Source organism: Thyridium curvatum (assembly GCF_004353045.1).
Source record: "Thyridium curvatum strain D216 chromosome Unknown NODE_41_length_360454_cov_79.457556, whole genome shotgun sequence".
Taxonomy (NCBI): Eukaryota; Fungi; Ascomycota; class Sordariomycetes; order Thyridiales; family Thyridiaceae; genus Thyridium; species Thyridium curvatum.
The window spans coordinates 250,649-268,083 of record NW_022156796.1 but is presented as its reverse complement, the minus strand read 5'-3'; the positions used below and the strand labels follow the sequence as shown (position 1 = coordinate 268,083).

Sequence of the window (17,435 nt, the reverse complement as noted above, 5' to 3'; positions counted from 1 at the left end):
CGACGAGCCTGCAATGGACGCATCTTTGATTATTGAGTTCAAGTTGTTAGACGCAGCGCCTATGCAGTTTACGCATGCGCCTCCCGGCAAAATACGATGCCACCACAGCCTTGCATGTAGGTATCGGGCCTGCTCGCCGCCGAGCCCACAACACGCGTCGCTTCGTCCAACGAAGTCTTACGCATATCCTTCAAAGGACCCCATGCTATGCATAGGCTAATTTGATGGCAGCCGCATAGTTGTGTAACACGGATGCCACGCTGCGCTTACTCACAGAAAGCTTGAGGGCATCTTCAGCGAGTTCCTGGGTCATGGTAATTCTATTTAAACAACACGAACGCCTCCAGCAATATCGATACGCTTGAGTGCCAGCAAGCCATTTCTTCTCTTGAACACGTACCTGCAAATTCAAAGTTCACAACACCGTCAACCTCCGTCATAATGAGATCCTTCGGCGTCATCTTCTCCCTGTTTGTCGCGCTCGCCGTTGCGGCCCCAGCTGCCACTCCTGAGGGTGCTCTCGCCCAGCAGTCGGACCGCAGTAGCTGTGACATCAGCTGCGCCTGCCAGGACCACCAGTGCGTCTGTGCATTCTGCTATCCCGGCGGCTGCAACTGGAACCCCAATGGAAAGTCATGCTAGATGATGGTAAGGGACATTGATTGTGATGAACTCGTATGGACGCCGCTGATGGACAGGAGCACAATAGACACGGGCCCTTGAAAGGACTTTGGGGCCTTCGATAAGGAGTGCCTGGCCTAACTATGCTACAATAGCGGACAGTCCGGGAATATCGAGCTGGTATATTTATGAGACTAGGGCTGCGTACTGTGGCTTCGTAGTCTTCAAGCTTAGAGATACTCGTGAATTGAAACAGTCCTCCTCTCAAAAGCAGAATAAGCCAAAAACTAAGTACGGCCAGAGGATAGTAAACCTTGGCCATGTTCCGTTGGTGCTTGGCATGTGGGTTGACACATGCATTCAATTCCGCGAAGCGACCTGACATATATCCATAAGGTAGTCTTTGGTGGATTCGAGTGTTTATCGAGATATGTCCTTCTGAACTAAGATTTCGGTTCCTCTTTATCACTGACATTTACATGCTTGATTCGGAACATTGTACAGTCTTGGTATGGCTATTGCAGCAACATCAGTATGAATGACCGACATTACTCATAATGAATACAATCTCACCACAGTGCATGTTCACCATGTCTCTTGGACTGTTCCGGAGATAACAATGTGATTCGGATTGCACCTGACAGAGACCATCTCGAGGTTTTGTACCATTCTGAATAGACAGTATCGCGACATCATTACCTTCAACTCTGAACAAAACTCTTTTCACGGGGAAAGTAGAAATGCAAGTTTTAGGATCTTCTCGCTAGCCTCTGGATCCTACGCCGCGCACATCTCCCAAGTCCGCACGAGTGCTTGTTACTTCTAACTCCATGGATTCATCAGATATTCTCTCTAGGTCGATGTCGTGATGCTGCGCAACCTCGAGAGAACGATATCGGTACTGTGCCTGGAGCCGCACTGGCTGAGCTTTATCGGTGAAGAAATTCGATCGTCTCGAGCGTTGAGCACAATGCTATGCCCGTCAGGATTCATATGGTGCACCCTAAGGTGTAAGGACCACTCCAGACCAGCCCTCTAAGCGCGCCTACAGCCTGGCTCTTGATGTTGTCTTCAAATCTCAACCTCCAGTCCGACAGTAACAACCTACGTGACTTTACAGCCATGTCTTTAACATCATCCGAACTCAACGCCTGTAGCTCTATTTTCTCAACCCACATGCAATTGAGTCCAATCGGGCACGGTTTCTAGTCTCTGGTTGCGGCGGCAGGGTGACCCGGGCTCCAGCGTGCCAATGCCGGGTCCTCCGACTTTCACCTGTTCCGTCCGGAACTGGGCGGAATGTGGAGGTTTCGAAGGTCGAGGCCGAGCTACTTTTGTACTGCCGGAAGCCAGTGTCGGAGGAGCCTCAGAGGAGACTCATTGAGGACCCGCAAGTCGGGGAAAATGTTATGCCTCGCTCGGATCTGGGGAGAGTGGAGCACTCCCAAGCGTGGTGGAGCATTTGGCGGTGCTGCGCTGGGGGGGAAAAAACTGCCGAAGGGACTCGATTGGTGAGGGGAAATACGCTGCCCATCCATCCTCTCTACGCTATCCCCAGCTTGCCTTGGCTGCACCCGCGGCCGGTCATTCTTTTGTTGCAGTTGTCTTGTCTGTCTGCCATTACAGGAGCCGGTATTGGCCAATTGAGGCGCATCGCGTGGGGCCTCGGCGCGGGAGAAGCGCATTCGGGTGCGGGTGTTCATAACGCCTCGCTGCACTGCGCTGCCTCTCCACTGTAGGAAGCTCCTGTGGGGTTCTTGGCCTCTCCCTGGAACTGAGCTTGTGCCTGAATATCTCAAGCGGGCGCTGTCCAGGCGGCTGAATTCTTTTTCTTCCTCTCGATTCTGGTTCTTCATTCTTTCAAACATCGAGCGAGACTGCAGCAAGAGGGGAAACCAGCGGCGCCAAGAACGAAGAGAAACACGCAAGACAAGAAGACAAGACCAAGACCGCACGGCACGCAGGCACTGCACGAGCGTCTCAGAGCACCAGCGAAATGTCGGGACAGGGCCACGGAAAGCTGGCGTACGCGGGCGCCGAACCGAGCCACATACCTCTCCGGAACACCTTCCATTTCATCTTTGACCAGCCGTTCAAGAGCCAGAACGACTGGACGCCAGCCTCACAAGTCGTCCCGCGCATCGAGGAGGACCGCAAGATCTTTGTCGAGGACAAGTCAGGCAAGTCGACCGCCATCGCGGCTGTGTGGCCGCTATCGGAGGGAGAGTATCGCACACAAATGAACCCCTAGCTAACAGGCTGCTTGGGATCCAGACCGCGCCCTCACCTACGCGCAGATCAAGCAGGATGCGCTGGCCCTGGCCGCGGGCCTGCACGCCCTGGGCCTGAACCCCAACGAGACGCACACGCTGCCCCCGACGCCGACGTGCGCCGAGCCGACCATCGCGCCCGTCGTCCTCATCCAGCTGCCCAACTGCCTGCCCTTCGCGCCGGCCGTCTTCGGCGTGCTGGCCTCGGGCCTGACGGCCACCCTCGTGTCCCCGGCGCTGACGAGCGACGAGGTCTCGTGGATCCTGCAGAACGCGCGGCCGCGCGTCATCATCACGGCCAAGGCCTGCCTCGACAACATGCGCGAGGCCCTGCGCGGCCAGGCCGACACCGAGTTCTTCAAGAAGATCCCCATCTTTGTCGTCGACGTCAACCACGACACCTACCCGCAGGTCTCGTCGTCTGATGGCGGCAGCAGCAGCACCACCAGCGCGGTCCACGGCCAGTTCGACTGGAAGGAGCTGCTCCTCTCGACGCCCGCGCCGCCGGCCGAGGCGTCGGTGATGCCGCCCGAGACGGCCAAGTCGCGCACCGCCGTCATCCTCTGGTCCTCGGGCACGTCGGGCCGGTCCAAGGGCGTGCTCATCTCGCACAACGCGCTCAACTTCTCGGTCGCGTCGCTGTGGCACGACGCCGACTACTACCGCGGGCAGCGCCAGAGCTGGCTCGGCTACGTGCCCTTCTACCACGTCTTCGGCCTCTGCAACCTCTTCCTGCTCGGCGCCGCCGCCGGGTCGACCGTCTGGACCATGTCGCAGTTCAGCCTGCCGGCCATGCTCGAGGCCGTGCCCCGCCGCCGCGTGACCATGCTGCACATGGCGCCGCCCATCGCCGTCATGCTGGCCAAGAGCCCGCTCGTCGAGCCCTACGCCAAGAAGGGCGCCTTCAAGTCGGTCGTGTGCGGCATGACGGGCGGCGCCCCGCTCGGCCACGAGGTCGTCGTCCAGGTGCACCGCCGCCTCGGGTTCCGCGTGCGCCTCGGCTACGGCCTGTCCGAGGCGTGCAGCACGACGCTGCAGCCGGGCACGACCGAGGCCGACATGGACGCGCACGCCGGCGACAGCGGCCGCCCGCACTGGGGCGTCGAGGTCATGATCGCCGCCGAGGAGCAGAGCAGCGACGGCAAGGGCGTCGTCTACGCCGCGGCCGCCGACACCCCCGGCGAGATCCTCGTGCGGTCCCCGGGCCTCATGACGGCGTACCTGCCCTTCGGCGGGCTCGAGCCCGGCGCGAGGCCCGACATGGCGACGAGCAGGGAGGCGCTGACGCGCGACGGGTGGTTCAAGACGGGCGACGTGGGTACTATTGATGGCGGCGGCTACCTGCGCATCACGGACCGGCTCAAGGAGCTGATCAAGGTGCGCGCGTACCAGGTCGCGCCCGCCGAGCTCGAGGCCGTGCTCAACTCGTGCGACGGCTGCGCCGACGCGGGCGTCGTGGGCATCTACGACGACGACGAGGCGACCGAGTGGCCGCGCGCGTTCGTGGTGCCCGCCGCCGGCCGCGGCCGGGACGACGAGTCGCTGCGCAAGCTGGCCGAGGAGCTCCGGCTCGTGGTCGAGAAGCGCACGGCGCGGTACAAGTGGCTCAAGGGCGGCATCGTCTTCGTCGACGCCATCCCCAAGTCGCCGAGCGGCAAGATCCTGAGGCGGGTGATGCGGGACGGCAAGGTGCACGGCAGGGAGTTTATGGTCTACCAGAAGAAGAGGCGGGATGCTAAGCTGTAGAGGGGAGAGGGAAATGATTAGATCTTGGATAGACAGAGCCTGTACACTGTGATTATTGTTTAGTATCGCCAGATTTGATTGTCTATGTATGCAGCGCACGCTGCAGTTTATGGAAGCAGAGCAAAGATAGATAACTAACTTCGCCGGCATATGCCCTGTGACCTCGTCTCGTCCAATCTCCAGTCCCGGCGGCCAGACTTTTTTGATACGAGATGTCTTATTCAGCAACCCCAGGCAGCATCATATCCGAACATCAGTTTGGTGATATCGGTCATCGCTGACGCTGACCAACCATCGCCATCGCCGCTGTTGGTGGCCCCCCCGATTGACTCGCGGGGTTTCCAAGCTTCTCGACCGGCGATGGACTTAACGCAGCTAACAATGTTAAAGCGCCGGCAAGACCCGCTAAACTCAGAGCCAGCAATGTTTAAGGTTTCAAGGGGCCCTCGAGGGCATGGCTTTGAACCTTGAACCTTGACGTATGTCGTCAGTATTTCCGGTTTTCGACTCATTCCTCTCCCAGAGCAGAGCGGACCCAAGAGCCCAGCAATCAATCCATGAAAAAGTCTCTGCTGACCGCGCGCGCCTTCGAGGATAGCATGGAATCGCCTCAATAACGCAAGCAGGATTGAACGAACGAGAGAAAACCCGTACGCAATGGGATACCCGAGCGCAGGCTGCCGCACGTGCAAGAAGCGCCGCGTCAAGGTAAGAGAGACCCGACCGCACGCACGCGGGATTCCATTTTGGTTTGCTTGAGAGTCCGAGGGCTGAAACCGCATGGCCGCCGCCGCGGCTTCCCCCAGTGCGACACCACCCGCCCGATATGCGACCGCTGCCGCAAGGCCGGCCGCGACTGTGACTGGGACCAGGGCACCGAGACGGGGCTGCAGTTCCGCTCCGAGAATGCCTTTGCCCAGGGCCAGGCCCGCCGCCCGCGTCGCGGCAAGGGCGGCACGCAGCAGCAGCACATCATGCAGACGCCGGACCAGCCCCAGCCGAACCGGCCCCAGCCCGTCGTCGTCGTCGGCCACGACGGCCACGACCGCGACCGCGGGATCCCCTACGCCCACAGCCGCACCGAGCTGCCCGCCTGGCGCTGGCGGCCGCGGGTTCCCCCCGGAGGAGAGGACGACGGGAAGCCGCCGCTCGAGCAGCCGCGCGAGCTGACGGGCCTGCTCGCGGCGCCCTTCATGATGGTCCTGCACCGCGCGCCGTCGCAGGCCTGCCCCGTCGAGCTGCAGGCCTTCAACTTCTGGGCGCGCAACTTTGTCTACCGCCTCGACGAGCTGCCCGACATGGGCCACGAGTACACGACCTACGTGCTGCCGCGCTGGGACGGCGCCCCGCAGGGCAGCGTGCTCGACCTGGCGCTGTCGGCCGTCACGCACGCCGTCTTCGGGCGCGCGCGCCGCGCGCCCGACGCCACGGCCGAGGCGGTGCGGCTGTACCAGCGGTGCGTCGTCGCCGCCAACGAGCAGGTGCGGGCCGCGCAGGTGGACCCCGTCATGCTGGACGACCTGCTCATGGCGAGCATGCTGATGGCGTACTATGAGGTATGTGGGCCTGGAAGCTTTGTCTCTCTGCTGGAGATCTGTGGTGGGCTAACTTGGAAAAATGTCGGGATAGAACACCATGTTTAGCTTCCAGAGCGATCGGCCGCATGCCACGCGGCAGGACAAGGTCGGCTCGCGCTTCTGGAAGAACTTTGCGCACCACCAGGGCGCGGCGGTGCTGCTGAAACTGCGCCGGGAGAAGGGGATGAGGGCTAACCTGGCTTTGGACAAGGTCGTGAGGAGACAAATTGTGAGTCATCTCGGTCTTGCCCACGACGAGCTGTCTACTAACTTACTGCACCTCGTCAAAGGTGCGAACGTGCATTCTCCGCGGCGTACCCGTGCCAGCCTGGATGGCGGACGGGAAGGAGTACGGCGAGGAAGGGCCGGTCCTCGCGCTGGACTCGCTCATGGTCCGTCTCTCGCTGCTCCGCGCCAGATCCGTCGACAGGTTCGGGGACAGCGGGCTCTCAAAACTAGGAGACGACGCCCAGGAGCTCGACAGAGCGTTCGCGGCCTGGGCCAGCAGCCTCCCTCCCGAGTGGACCGAAGGGTTCACAGTCGATCCCACCAAGAGCAGCAGCGCCATCGTGCCTACGTACGCTTCGCCGGGCCACGCAGCCGTGTGGAACAGGTACCGCGCCGCCAGGATAGCGATCAACAGCATGCGGCTCGCCTCCCTGCCGTCCCTGACGCTCGACTTCAACGGCGCGTCGTACCCGATCGGCGACAGCGAGCACGCCGAGTGCAGGGTCAACATCGAGGTCATGACGCGCGACATCTGCGGCGGCATGCAGTACTTCCTAGACTACGAGAGCCGAGTCAACGGCACGGCCGGCTCGCGCGAGGATGGCGACGGCGACGGCGCGAGTGCGGGAGAGGACTTCTCGGAGCTGCCGCCGAAACTGGCGCTCTTCATGGCCTGGCCGCTGACGCTGGCCATCAGCACCAAGGACACGCCGCCGACGGAGAGGCTGTGGCTGGCGCAGTGTCTGCAGAGGACTGCGCGGGCGCTGGGCGACTCGACGCTCGAGTCGATCCTGGAGCAGAAGGACTTTAAGTTTTGATAACCTCCATGAAACATGAGGACCTTTCTATCTTGGCCGGTTTCGAGGAACGAGGTACTTATCATCGATGAGGGCCTCAAGTACATACGCACGGCTGAGCTCGCGACCGTCATATGTCATTCCTGAACCAACGTTCTCACTACTAACTACTTCAACAAATTTACGCACCGCCGCCGATATCTAGAAGTGTCCAACGACCTGCTTGGGCACGTACGGCTCCTCGAGGAACTTGACCTCCTCCTCCGTCAGCGCCTTGCCCTTCATCGCCACCGCGTCCTGGATCCGCTCCACCGAGTTGAAGCCGACGATAGGGATCGTGCCCTTGGCCCGCGTCCACGCCAGCGCGACATGGCTCATCGCCCATCCCTTGTCCTTGGCGACCTTCTCCACCCTGCGCACGATCTCGGCGTCCGCCTCGGACAGGTCCTTGACGTACGCCCTGCCCGTCTTGGCCCGCGTCGAGCCGCCGCCGCCGCCGCCGAGCGGCCGCGCCAGCAGGCCGCCGCTCATGGGGCCCCAGGGTATGACCCCGACGCCCGTGTCCCGGCAGTACCGGATCATCTCGCGCTCCTCCTCGCGGTACAGCAGGTTGTACACGTTCTGCATGCTGACGAAGCGGGCCCAGCCGCGGCGCTCGGCGGCGGCCTGCATGCGCGCGAACTGCGTGGCCCACATGGACGAGGCGCCGATGTAGCGCACCTTGCCGGCGCGCACGAGGTCGTTGAGGGCCTCCATCGTCTCCTCGACGGGCGTGCCGTAGTCGAAGCGGTGGACCTGGTAGAGGTCGATGTAGGTCGTCCCGAGGCGGGCGAGGGAGGCGTCGACGGCGTGCATGATGGAGGCGCGGGAGAGGCCTGTTGTGGTTTTTGCGCGGTGTTAGATCATCGACCAGCCAGCTCCTCGCGCGTGGGAAGGGAAGAGATAGGGGGCGAGAGAATGAGACTCACCTCCGTTGTTGGAATAGTCCTTGGTCGCCCTCATCTGCTCCCGCCACATCGTCCCGTTGACGGCCGGCTCCTCGCCGATGGTGACGTAGCACTTGGTCAGCAGGACGAGCTTGTGGCGCGGGATGTTGTGCCTGCGGATGGCCTTGCCGATAACCTCCTCGCTGATGCCGTTGGAGTACATGTCGGCCGTGTCCCAGGTGGTGATGCCCCGGTCCCAGGCGGCCTTGAGCACCGCGATCGACTCCTCCTCGGCCAGCACCCAGGGCTGCCACTCCGGTGTGCCCAGGCCCATGGCCCCGAGGATGGGGACCGAGACGCGCAGGCCCGAGGTGCCCAGGTTGACGTACTCGACCTCGGAGCTGTCGATGCTCTTTTGCAGAGCGGGAGGGATGGGAGGGGTGGACATGGTCTCTGTTAGCGGTTGCTGTGCCTTTGGCGTTGTCAACCTTCTGCTCTAGTGGTTTATATTGATCTTCGGGCGATGGCAGTTGTTGTCACTGTAAGGGATGGTCGCTATCGCAAGATTGGATTGATTCTCCAGAAAGAGAGATATTGTAACGATAATGAATGCGGGAGTCTATCGACTCTTTTATACCTGGCGCCATCGCCATCAGAGTTCTGAATAGGCTTCGCCCTTTTCTACGGGTTTTTCTACGGGTTTTACGTCACGGCGAGGTGCCGAGAACGACAAGTCTACGGACATTAGAATGTACCTAGTGTGTCAAAATACCTATCCAGAGGCGTAACCGCGCTGCTTATCAATAATAGCTCCACGAGCTTCGACACTAGCCATGCTGCGGTGGTGCGGCACTGACCAACAAGGTTCCGGGGCATTCATGCATCGAGCAAACATGGGGAAGCTCGTGGGATTTGCCTAGCTTGGTGATTGGCGGCAGGGCCGGGAGCGTCGTTTAAGTGCGTTAACCCCGGCACACATAACGCCGATGGCCTCGAAGCCGGATCTAGTTCTTCGCGAGAATGCTTGACCAGGCCCTCCTCAAGTCTACCCTTCGAACAGTAATACCCAACTCCAGAGCAAGGCGACATCCGGAGACATTAGTGGGTTTCCATTTCCTTCTTGACTGCCAAGAAGGCCACTCTAGCTCCAGGATATTGTATTCCCTTTTTGGCAATAACTATGTCTGCGATTCACTTTCATCCATGAAGCTAGCTTCGCTATGTATATGTCATCTGAAAGGCCTCGTCAAGGTATACGGATATGTTGCTCCATTATGATTGCTGCTCTGCTCTGGATATCCTCTCATCATCACAGCTAGCCCTCCTTCAAACCTTATTCCTCCTCTTCTTGGTCGTCGTCTTCCTCCCTCTCCGCCTGCCCACCACCAACCGGACCAGCATACACGACCTGGCCCTTATCCAACACTATCGAAAAGTCCGCATCCTTGACAGCCTCGAGCCGGTGCGCAATCGTGATGACCGTGCTGTCGCGCAGCTCCTCCCGGAGGACCTGCTGTATGTAGAACGCAGTCTTCATGTCGATCGACGCCGTAGCCTGCACCAGACAAGTCAGTAAGGCCAGTATTCACCACATTGCACAAGCAGCCTTCAACCACGAAAGACACTCAACAAGCATGCATGTCGACGAGCAAGTAAAAGAGGGCCAGTCACTCACCTCATCCAAAATAACAACGGGGCTCCTCCTCAGCACCGCCCTGCCCAGACCCACGAGCTGCCGCTGCCCCTGGCTCAGGTTCTTCCCCCCGCCGTCGACGCGGCTGCCCAGCGTCAGGCCCTCCCCGCCGCCGGCCCCGCCGCCGCCGCCTCCAGACTCGCGCATCACGCGCTCCAGCACCGCCGCGCACTCCCCGTCCGAGTGCTCCCCGACCGGGTCGAGGTTCTCCCGCAGCGTGCCGGGGAACAGCACGGGGTCCTGCGCGACGAAGCTGATGCGCCGCCGCAGCGCGTGCTTGTCCACGCGCCCGACGTCCATGGCGCCGATCCGGATCCCGCTTCCGCCGCCGCCCCCTTGCTCGCCGTCGCCGTGCGCGAGCACCGTGCCCAGCAGCGCCAGCGCCAGCGTGCTCTTGCCCGAGCCCGTCCGCCCCGTGACCGCGACCGTCGAGCGCGCGGGGATGCGCACCGACACGCCGCGCAGGCTGGGCTCGAGGTGCGGCGCGTACCGCACCGTCGCGCCCTCAAAGACCACATCGTCGTCGGCCGCCGGCCAGGCCGCGGGCGGCTGCACGTCGCCGGGCTCCTCCTGCTCGAGGTCGAGCAGCTCGATGACGCGCTCGACGCTGACGAACTGCATCTGCAGGTCGCCGTACTTGCGGCACATGGCGTGCGTGGTGTCGACAAAGTTGGCCGCCGTGGCGAGCACGAAGGCGACGGTGCCCGAGCTGAGCCCGGAGCGGACGGCGACGAGCGTGAGCAGGAAGCTGGACAGGGCGCCCAGGGCGTCGAGGCGGATGAGCAGCCAGGCCTGCAGGGACCAGTAGAAGTGGTCCATCTTCTGGAAGGCGTCGGTCGTGACGATGATGCGGTTCTGGAAGTGCGGCTGGGCGCGGAAGGCGCGCACCGTCGTCAGCCCCTCGAGCAGGGTGCCGAAGTTGGACATGAGCGGCGACAGCGAGACCATCTCGAGCCGGCGCAGGGACTGCGTGGCCGGCAGGAAGCGCCGGAAGATGAGCACGAAGGAGGCCGTGGTGGCGAGCGCCAGGACCAAGAACACGGGCGTCGTGGACGCGATGACGGCCATGGCCGAGACCCAGACGACGCCGTGGTAGGCGACCTGGTAGATCTGGTAGGCGATCTGGCCGTCGATGGTGCCGATGTCGGACGTGACGCGGTTCATGAGGCGGCCGACGGGCGTGACGTCGAAGAAGCGGAAGGTGGCGTTGCTGACGCGCTGCATGACCTGCTCAAAGATCTTCTTGCCGGCCTTGTAGGTGAGCACGATGAGCACGAGGTCCGAGAGCAGCTGCACGACGACCTGCGCGATCGAGAGCATCAGGAACCAGAACAGCCAGGGCCGCACGTCGTCGTCGGGCGACGGCAGGCCCAGGTCGGCGTAGTTGAACCACCCGCCCGACTCCGTGTCGGAGACGCGGCTGTGCACGCCGTAGGAGGACACGGCGGTCTGTGCCGTGATGCGCGGCTGCTCGCTCGCCGCTGCCGAGTCGTAGGCCTCGCCCCAGATCTTGAGGAAGTAGTAGTAGGCCACGTTGGTGACGCGGAAGAGGATGAAGCACAGGATGATGGCGGCCCACCACCGCAGTTTGCCTGCCTTGACGTAGCGCCAGTAGACCGAGGCCATGACCCTGCCGTGGGCGCGGTACTCCTCCTCGATGAACTTGTCGGGGATCGCCTCGTTCTCGCCCTCCTCGTCATCCTCGACAGGAACCTCCTCGTTCGATGTGATCTTATGCAGTAGCTTGGAGTCCAGATCGAGTAGATCCTCCTCGACTCGCTGGACCGTCCCATCTTCTCCAACCTCGAGCGTCTGCACGGCGTACTTGGAGACCAGATCCACGCGATGTGTGACAAACACGACCAGCCTGTCCTTCATCAGCCCAGAAGTCTTGAAGAGCTTGCCCATGATCGCCTCGGCCGTGTTGTGGTCCAGCGCCGCGATCGGGTCGTCGAGGAGCAACATCCTCGCCCGGCTGTAGACGGCCCTCGCCAGCGCCACGCGCGCCTTCTGCCCTCCCGAAAGGCCCACGCCGTTCTCGCCAATGAGCGACAGGTCGCCGGCCTTGAAGTTGACCAGGTCGGGCAGCAGGCAGCAGGCGTCGAGCACCTGCCTGTACCGCCTCTCGTCGTAGGGCGCAGAGAACAGGATGTTCTCGCGGATGCTCATGCTCTGCAGCCAGGGCGTCTGCGTGCAGTACCCAATCATCTCCTCGGGGACCTTCTTCTCGCCCGCGCTCTGGTCGAGCTCGCCGAGGATCGCGTGGAGCAGGGCGGTCTTACCGCACCCGACCTTGCCGCAGACGAGCGTCAGGCCCGGGCCTATCTCGAGGTTCACGTCGCGCAGCACCAGCTCCTGCGAGCCGGGCCAGGAGAAGTCGGCGTGGGCCACCTTGATCTCGAGCTCGCCGAGCGTGGGGTCGAGGAGCCTGTCCTCGAAGTGCTCCTCCTTGTTCGGCTCCGCCATGAACCCCTCGATTCTGCGCATCGCCACGGCGGCGTTGACCAGCACCGTGATCAGGGCAGGCAGCTCCCTCAGGCTCGTCTGCAGGATCGTAAACAGGCTGAGCGCGGGGAACGCAATGTCCACCGACAGGGGCCGCTTCCCGATGACGGTGTAGGCGTAGAACGCGGCGACGGGGAAGAAGAAGGCCGCGAGCTGGTTCATCAGGTCCACGGCCCGCTGCAGCAGCAGGTTGGCCACCCTCCAGCGCAGCTCCTTGTTGCGCGCGAGGATGATGCGCGCCAGCCACTTGTCCTGCCAGTCGTACCAGCGCAGGTGGCGGATGGCCTCGACGAACTGCGACGTGGCCTGCAGCTTGAGGTCGGTGACGGCGCGGCGCGCGACCTCCCAGCGGTACAGCACGCGCAGGACGAAGCCGTTGACGACCTGCGCGGCGACGACGATGAGGATGCCGAGCAGCGAGGCCGGGCCGAGGATGTTCCAGATGAGGACGAGGGACAGGATGAAGTTCATGGGCTTGATGAAGAGGCTGGGGAACTCCCAGAAGCGCTGGGCCACCTCGTAGACGTCGTTGCGCATCAGGTTGAGGATCTTGCCCATGGAAGCCGGGCCCTCGACCCTAGACGGGTCTGGGGTGGTGGCGGCGTCGCCGTCGTGGTGGCCTGGGAAGGTGAAGGCCTTGCGGCGGAGGGTCTTTTCGTAGATCATGGTGATCATCTCGCCTCTAGACCGCTCGTAGCAGCGCCGGCTGTACCAGAGGGAGAAAACGCCCGACTGGTCGCGGACGAGGTTGCAGAACGCCATGAGCATAGCATAGACGATAGCGGTCCTCGCGTCACGCTGTGGTCCCTGTAGTGCGCTCAAGAGCTGCTTGAGTAGCACGATAGGCAACAGAGATGCCACCGACTCGAGAATACCCAGGCAGGACGTGATGATCAGATCCGTCATGTTGGCCTTCAAGATGCGCGCCGTGACCGAGCCCCGGACCTCGCGGAAGAGCAGGTGCAGCCTCAGATGCTGAAACTCGTATGGCAAGAGCCACACATCCTCGTCATGCAGCTGGCGGTTGAAGGCGATGGAGATGAGCGGCGACATCCACGACACGGTCATCCACTGCCAGGGCGTGATGACGTCCTCGGGGCTGCGCTGGCGGTACGTCGGCGTCTCGAAAGGCAGGCAGATGTCGCGAGCATCGAGGCGTGGGTCACGCAGAGGCATGGCGAGCACGGTGACGATGATGCACAGAGAGATGCCGAGTTGCGTGAGGGAGAACAGGCCCGAGGGCCAGTGCAGGGTGGCCGGGATGAACATGGCGAGGGCCGTTTGGACGGCGAGGAGGGCGCCCTGGACGAGCAAGACTGCTCCGGGAGCGGTACGCGGGCGGTCAATGGCCACGATGAGCGCGGTCAGGAGCTGTGGTAGTGGTCAGTATCGGTCACCAAAACACACCACCACCTGCCGAGCGGCCTCGGTATTCGACGTCGCATCCAGTACTCACACAAGGCACAACAGGGACCAGAAACACAGGGCCAAATCCAAATGCGAATGTCAGGACGAGGCCAAACGCCAGCCCTAGAACAGACAAGGTCAGGATGCAGACGGCCGGCCAGTGCCAAGCCCGGACCTTGGGCAGTAGGGGCAGGTCCTCATCGCCACAGCTGTTGAGATCGGGCGTCTCCAGCCCCTCATCTCTTGCTGCGTCGGTCGCATCCTTGGGCTCTGCGGCGAAGGTCCGCAACCAGAGAGGCCGTCGGCGCCATGCGGGACCCAAGGCGTAGCGGCAGAGGACGACGAGCAGGGCGAACCATGCCGGGAGGTAGCTGATGGCACCGAGACAGCTGTCGCCGACGCCGGACCAGCTGGGGGCCTAGATTCGGGCAGACATGTCAGCACGGCACAGTAGCATTCGCACACCGAGAGGGTGAGGAGGCACGGTGGCGAGCAACTGAAGCAATCGAATACACATACCCAATGGCCGTTACAACAGTCGGAGCATGGCCAGAATGCCTGCGTCATTAGCATCGTCAGACACGCAGGCGCACACAGACACAGGCAAAGGCTTCCTGTCTAGACTCCGCGTAAAGCTCAACAATAAGACCGAATCATCAGTTGGGGGTAATCATGGGACAATCGCGAAGGAGACGAAAGAAGTTGAAACAGAGATAATCCCTCTCTTCGTCCACTCGACGGGATGGCGGCGGGAGTGGCCATGAATCGGAGTCGGTCTGCCGTCGGTCCCTCCACTACTGCTCTCTCTAGTGGAGCCTACAGTGGATGCAGATGCCTGCAGGCGGGATCCGAGGGGTGTGCATTCGTCCTTGACCACCGCCAGAACGACAGGTCGAGGGGCGGCCGCCGATCATTCACACGCACGCGCACACCCGACGATAGCAAAGCTTTCTCGAATTCCCCATTCCTCCTGTAACATCGACAAGATAGTCGATGTCGTCGCAGCTGCAGGTAAGCATGCAATGCAATGCGCGGGCGGGCAGGCGGGGGGGAGGGATATCAAGGGCAAATGTGAGAGGCTCATCACCCGATTCAACATTGCATCTGGTGCATCTGCTGCGACGCTGTAAGACGGTTGGAACTCTAATGTACAAAGTACCAAGAATAAGCAAATCCGATATGTGATGCCCTGCACGGCGTCAGCTGGACGCATACCGCTTTCGGCCGCCCATGAGACGTCGTGCTGCGACACATTCGAGCTGAGAGGAGAGCGGCCTGCCTTGGGGCCCGGCGGCGTCGCCATCGGCTTCGGGCCTCGGGGTACCTAACAGGAGCTGCAATTTGGCGAAGTCAATGGACATGTATTGAATCCGTCGTGATCTCTAGGATGGGCCCGAATAGGAAGGCGCCGAGTAAATGGCCAGCGACGCCATGTGGGATCGCCGCCAACGTCTCTGTTTCCGGGCTGTCCTTCATGCGGGGGAGCTCCGCCAAAGAGCTCCAGAGGATGGATGCCTGTCACACGCCTGTCCAGAGTCGTATTCGACCCGAGGCAGCCTGGCGGCTCTTCGACAGCACACCGCAAAGTGCATGGCGCGTGTTTCTCTCCAGAAGGATCATTAGGAAACTCTCCGAGTGGTGGCCTGCCTTGCGACACGGTACGGTGACATTGGAGAAAGGCTGAATCGAGAGTCCAGCCCAAGGTCCCGTGTCGCAATCGTTGCATTGATCCAATTCTCTGATTGATTGATTGAATGATTGATATGTCCAATTCCAGCATTCCCAGTTGCCGGTCCATTATTTTACCCATTTGCTGCTCCCTATATACAGCCCTCCAGAACTCCAAGCTTGAATTATCATACCATGAAACGGAATAAAAGAGCATAACTCCTCATCAATGCTGCGGATGCTGTTGTCCCCAGCTCTGCCTCTGCTGCCCGGCACCGACGTCTGTCTGTCCGCCGTACCCATGCCATGCCGGCGTCGCAGGCACCTCCACCGGCCGCACCGGCTCGTGGCCAGCCAGCTCGTACACGCCCTCCTGCTGCTGTTGTGACAACTGCCCGCCACCGCCGTACTGCGAGTACGGCGTCGCCGTCGGATCGTACCCCCAGCCCTGGTACTGCTGCGCGCCCCACGCCGAGTTGTACGTCCCCGCGCTCGACGAGTCCCAGGTGCCTGCAGCAGCCCCTTGTTGCCCGCCAGCCGCCGCCCACTTGCCGTCGCCCTTCCAGTCCTGCAGCTCCTCGCCCGCCCCTGCCACCGGGCCGCCGCCGCCGAACTTGCCGCTGTTCCGGAAGCCCTGCTGCGGCGCCAGCATCGGGTGCGACTCGTCCCTGGCCCCGCCGGCCTTGCGCCGGCGGTACCACAGCCAGAAGCCCAGCAGCGCCGCCAGGATCGCCACGCCCGCCACGCACGCGCCCGCGATGATGCCCGTCTTGGCCGTGCTGTTGGGCCCGCTCCCTCCTTGGCTGGCGCCCGTCTCGACCGGCACGGCGACCGTCTCGGTGACGGTGTGCCCGTCCGACATGGTCGTCTTGGTCGTCATGCTGCTGCTGCTGCTGCTGCTAGGCCCCGTGGGATTCGCCGAGGCGGACGTGACGCTCGTCGCCTTGCTCGACGCCCTGCTCGAGGTGCTTGCCCCGCCCGTCCTCGTCGCCGAAGACGCAGTCCCCGACGACGCGGCGGCGAAGAACTGCGCCTGCGACACCCCCAGCGGCGTCTTGCTGTCGGAGCAGTGCGTCGCGAGCGTCTCGTACGTGGCCTCGAGGTCCGGCGCGCTGCTCCGCGCGACGCAGGCCGCCGACCCGAGCACGAAGCCGCCCTGGTTGCCGCAGAGGCACTCGTTCATGGCCTGCACCGTGTCGCCGTCGCAGCCGCTCGCGTCGGCGGCCCGCGAGAGGCAGGCCTGCGCGCCCGTCGGGTAGCCCGAGAAGTCATTCTTGAAGGCGGCGCGGGCGGTCGGTGCCGAGGTCGCGGCGAGGAGGAGGAGGAGGAAGAGGCGGAGGGCGGCGGCGGGGAAGGGCGGTTGCCTGCTGGCGGCCTGGGCCGGCGGCCGGCCGGGCTGTTTCCGTCGGGCGCGCATTGTGCGAAGGGGGGTTTTTCGTGGGGGGGTGTATGGCGATGAGGACGGAGAGGAGTAAGGCAGGAGTCGGTTCTTTGGAGGTTTCGTCGTGGTCGCAATACCGGGCTATGTAAAAGGTCGGCGGCGGCGGCGGCTGGGACGCCAAGTATATCGATGGAACGGTGCTGCTGCTGCTGCTTTCCAAACGAACGACAGATCAAACGAAAGACTGGTGAGCTGAATTGATACGAGAGAGCGAGAACAGAGACGAACCAACAACCTTGGACAACTTGGAAACTTGCTGGGGCGGTGCGGCTGAGCGCCAATAGCTCGAGCTGCTTTGCCGGCGTCCCGCAGCGCCGGCGCCCTCTCTAGCGGCTCCATTGCGTGCTTGGGCTGGCGAGGCCCTCAAGAGCCCTTGGAGATGCGAGACAAGGTCATTTAAATCGAAGCATTGACCAGCATGCAAAATTGTTGTTGGTCCGGGCCGTCAGCATCTTGGAATGGAGTCCCCTGGTGCACTCTGACATCGAAGCTTTTTGATGAGCTCAGCAAATCGATGTCTTCAGGCACGAGCTCCCTAAACCACAACCTAGAAGTC

The 17,435-nt window shown here is 62.1% G+C and overlaps 6 protein-coding genes across 6 annotated transcripts; 3 read left to right on the top strand and 3 right to left on the bottom strand.

The window, feature by feature from the left end:
- Positions 1–441: 441 nt before the first annotated feature.
- On the top strand, positions 442–642 carry E0L32_007001 (uncharacterized protein; the record flags this gene model as incomplete). The annotated part of the gene is made up of 1 exon (XM_031141697.1): positions 442–642. The coding sequence occupies one exon, from the start codon at positions 442–444 to the stop codon at positions 640–642; it is 201 nt and encodes a 66-aa protein (XP_030994065.1).
- A 1,975-nt stretch (positions 643–2,617) lies between these two features.
- E0L32_007000 (uncharacterized protein) lies at positions 2,618–4,637 on the top strand (the record flags this gene model as incomplete). The annotated part of the gene is made up of 2 exons (XM_031141696.1): positions 2,618–2,824; positions 2,880–4,637. The coding sequence occupies 2 exons, from the start codon at positions 2,618–2,620 to the stop codon at positions 4,635–4,637; spliced, it is 1,965 nt and encodes a 654-aa protein (XP_030994064.1).
- A 657-nt stretch (positions 4,638–5,294) lies between these two features.
- Positions 5,295–7,260, top strand: E0L32_006999 (uncharacterized protein; the record flags this gene model as incomplete). Its single annotated transcript, XM_031141695.1, has 4 exons — positions 5,295–5,345; positions 5,483–6,193; positions 6,267–6,443; positions 6,505–7,260. The coding sequence occupies 4 exons, from the start codon at positions 5,295–5,297 to the stop codon at positions 7,258–7,260; spliced, it is 1,695 nt and encodes a 564-aa protein (XP_030994063.1).
- Positions 7,261–7,440: 180 nt separating this feature from the next.
- On the bottom strand, positions 7,441–8,613 carry E0L32_006998 (uncharacterized protein; the record flags this gene model as incomplete). The annotated part of the gene is made up of 2 exons (XM_031141694.1): positions 7,441–8,114; positions 8,208–8,613. 2 exons carry the CDS (start codon positions 8,611–8,613, stop codon positions 7,441–7,443), a joined length of 1,080 nt encoding a protein of 359 aa, XP_030994062.1.
- Positions 8,614–9,498: 885 nt separating this feature from the next.
- On the bottom strand, positions 9,499–14,343 carry E0L32_006997 (uncharacterized protein; the record flags this gene model as incomplete). The annotated part of the gene is made up of 4 exons (XM_031141693.1): positions 9,499–9,720; positions 9,841–13,734; positions 13,820–14,188; positions 14,290–14,343. 4 exons carry the CDS (start codon positions 14,341–14,343, stop codon positions 9,499–9,501), a joined length of 4,539 nt encoding a protein of 1,512 aa, XP_030994061.1.
- A 1,321-nt stretch (positions 14,344–15,664) lies between these two features.
- On the bottom strand, positions 15,665–16,855 carry E0L32_006996 (uncharacterized protein; the record flags this gene model as incomplete). Its single annotated transcript, XM_031141692.1, has 1 exon — positions 15,665–16,855. One exon carries the CDS (start codon positions 16,853–16,855, stop codon positions 15,665–15,667), a length of 1,191 nt encoding a protein of 396 aa, XP_030994060.1.
- Positions 16,856–17,435: the final 580 nt, after the last annotated feature.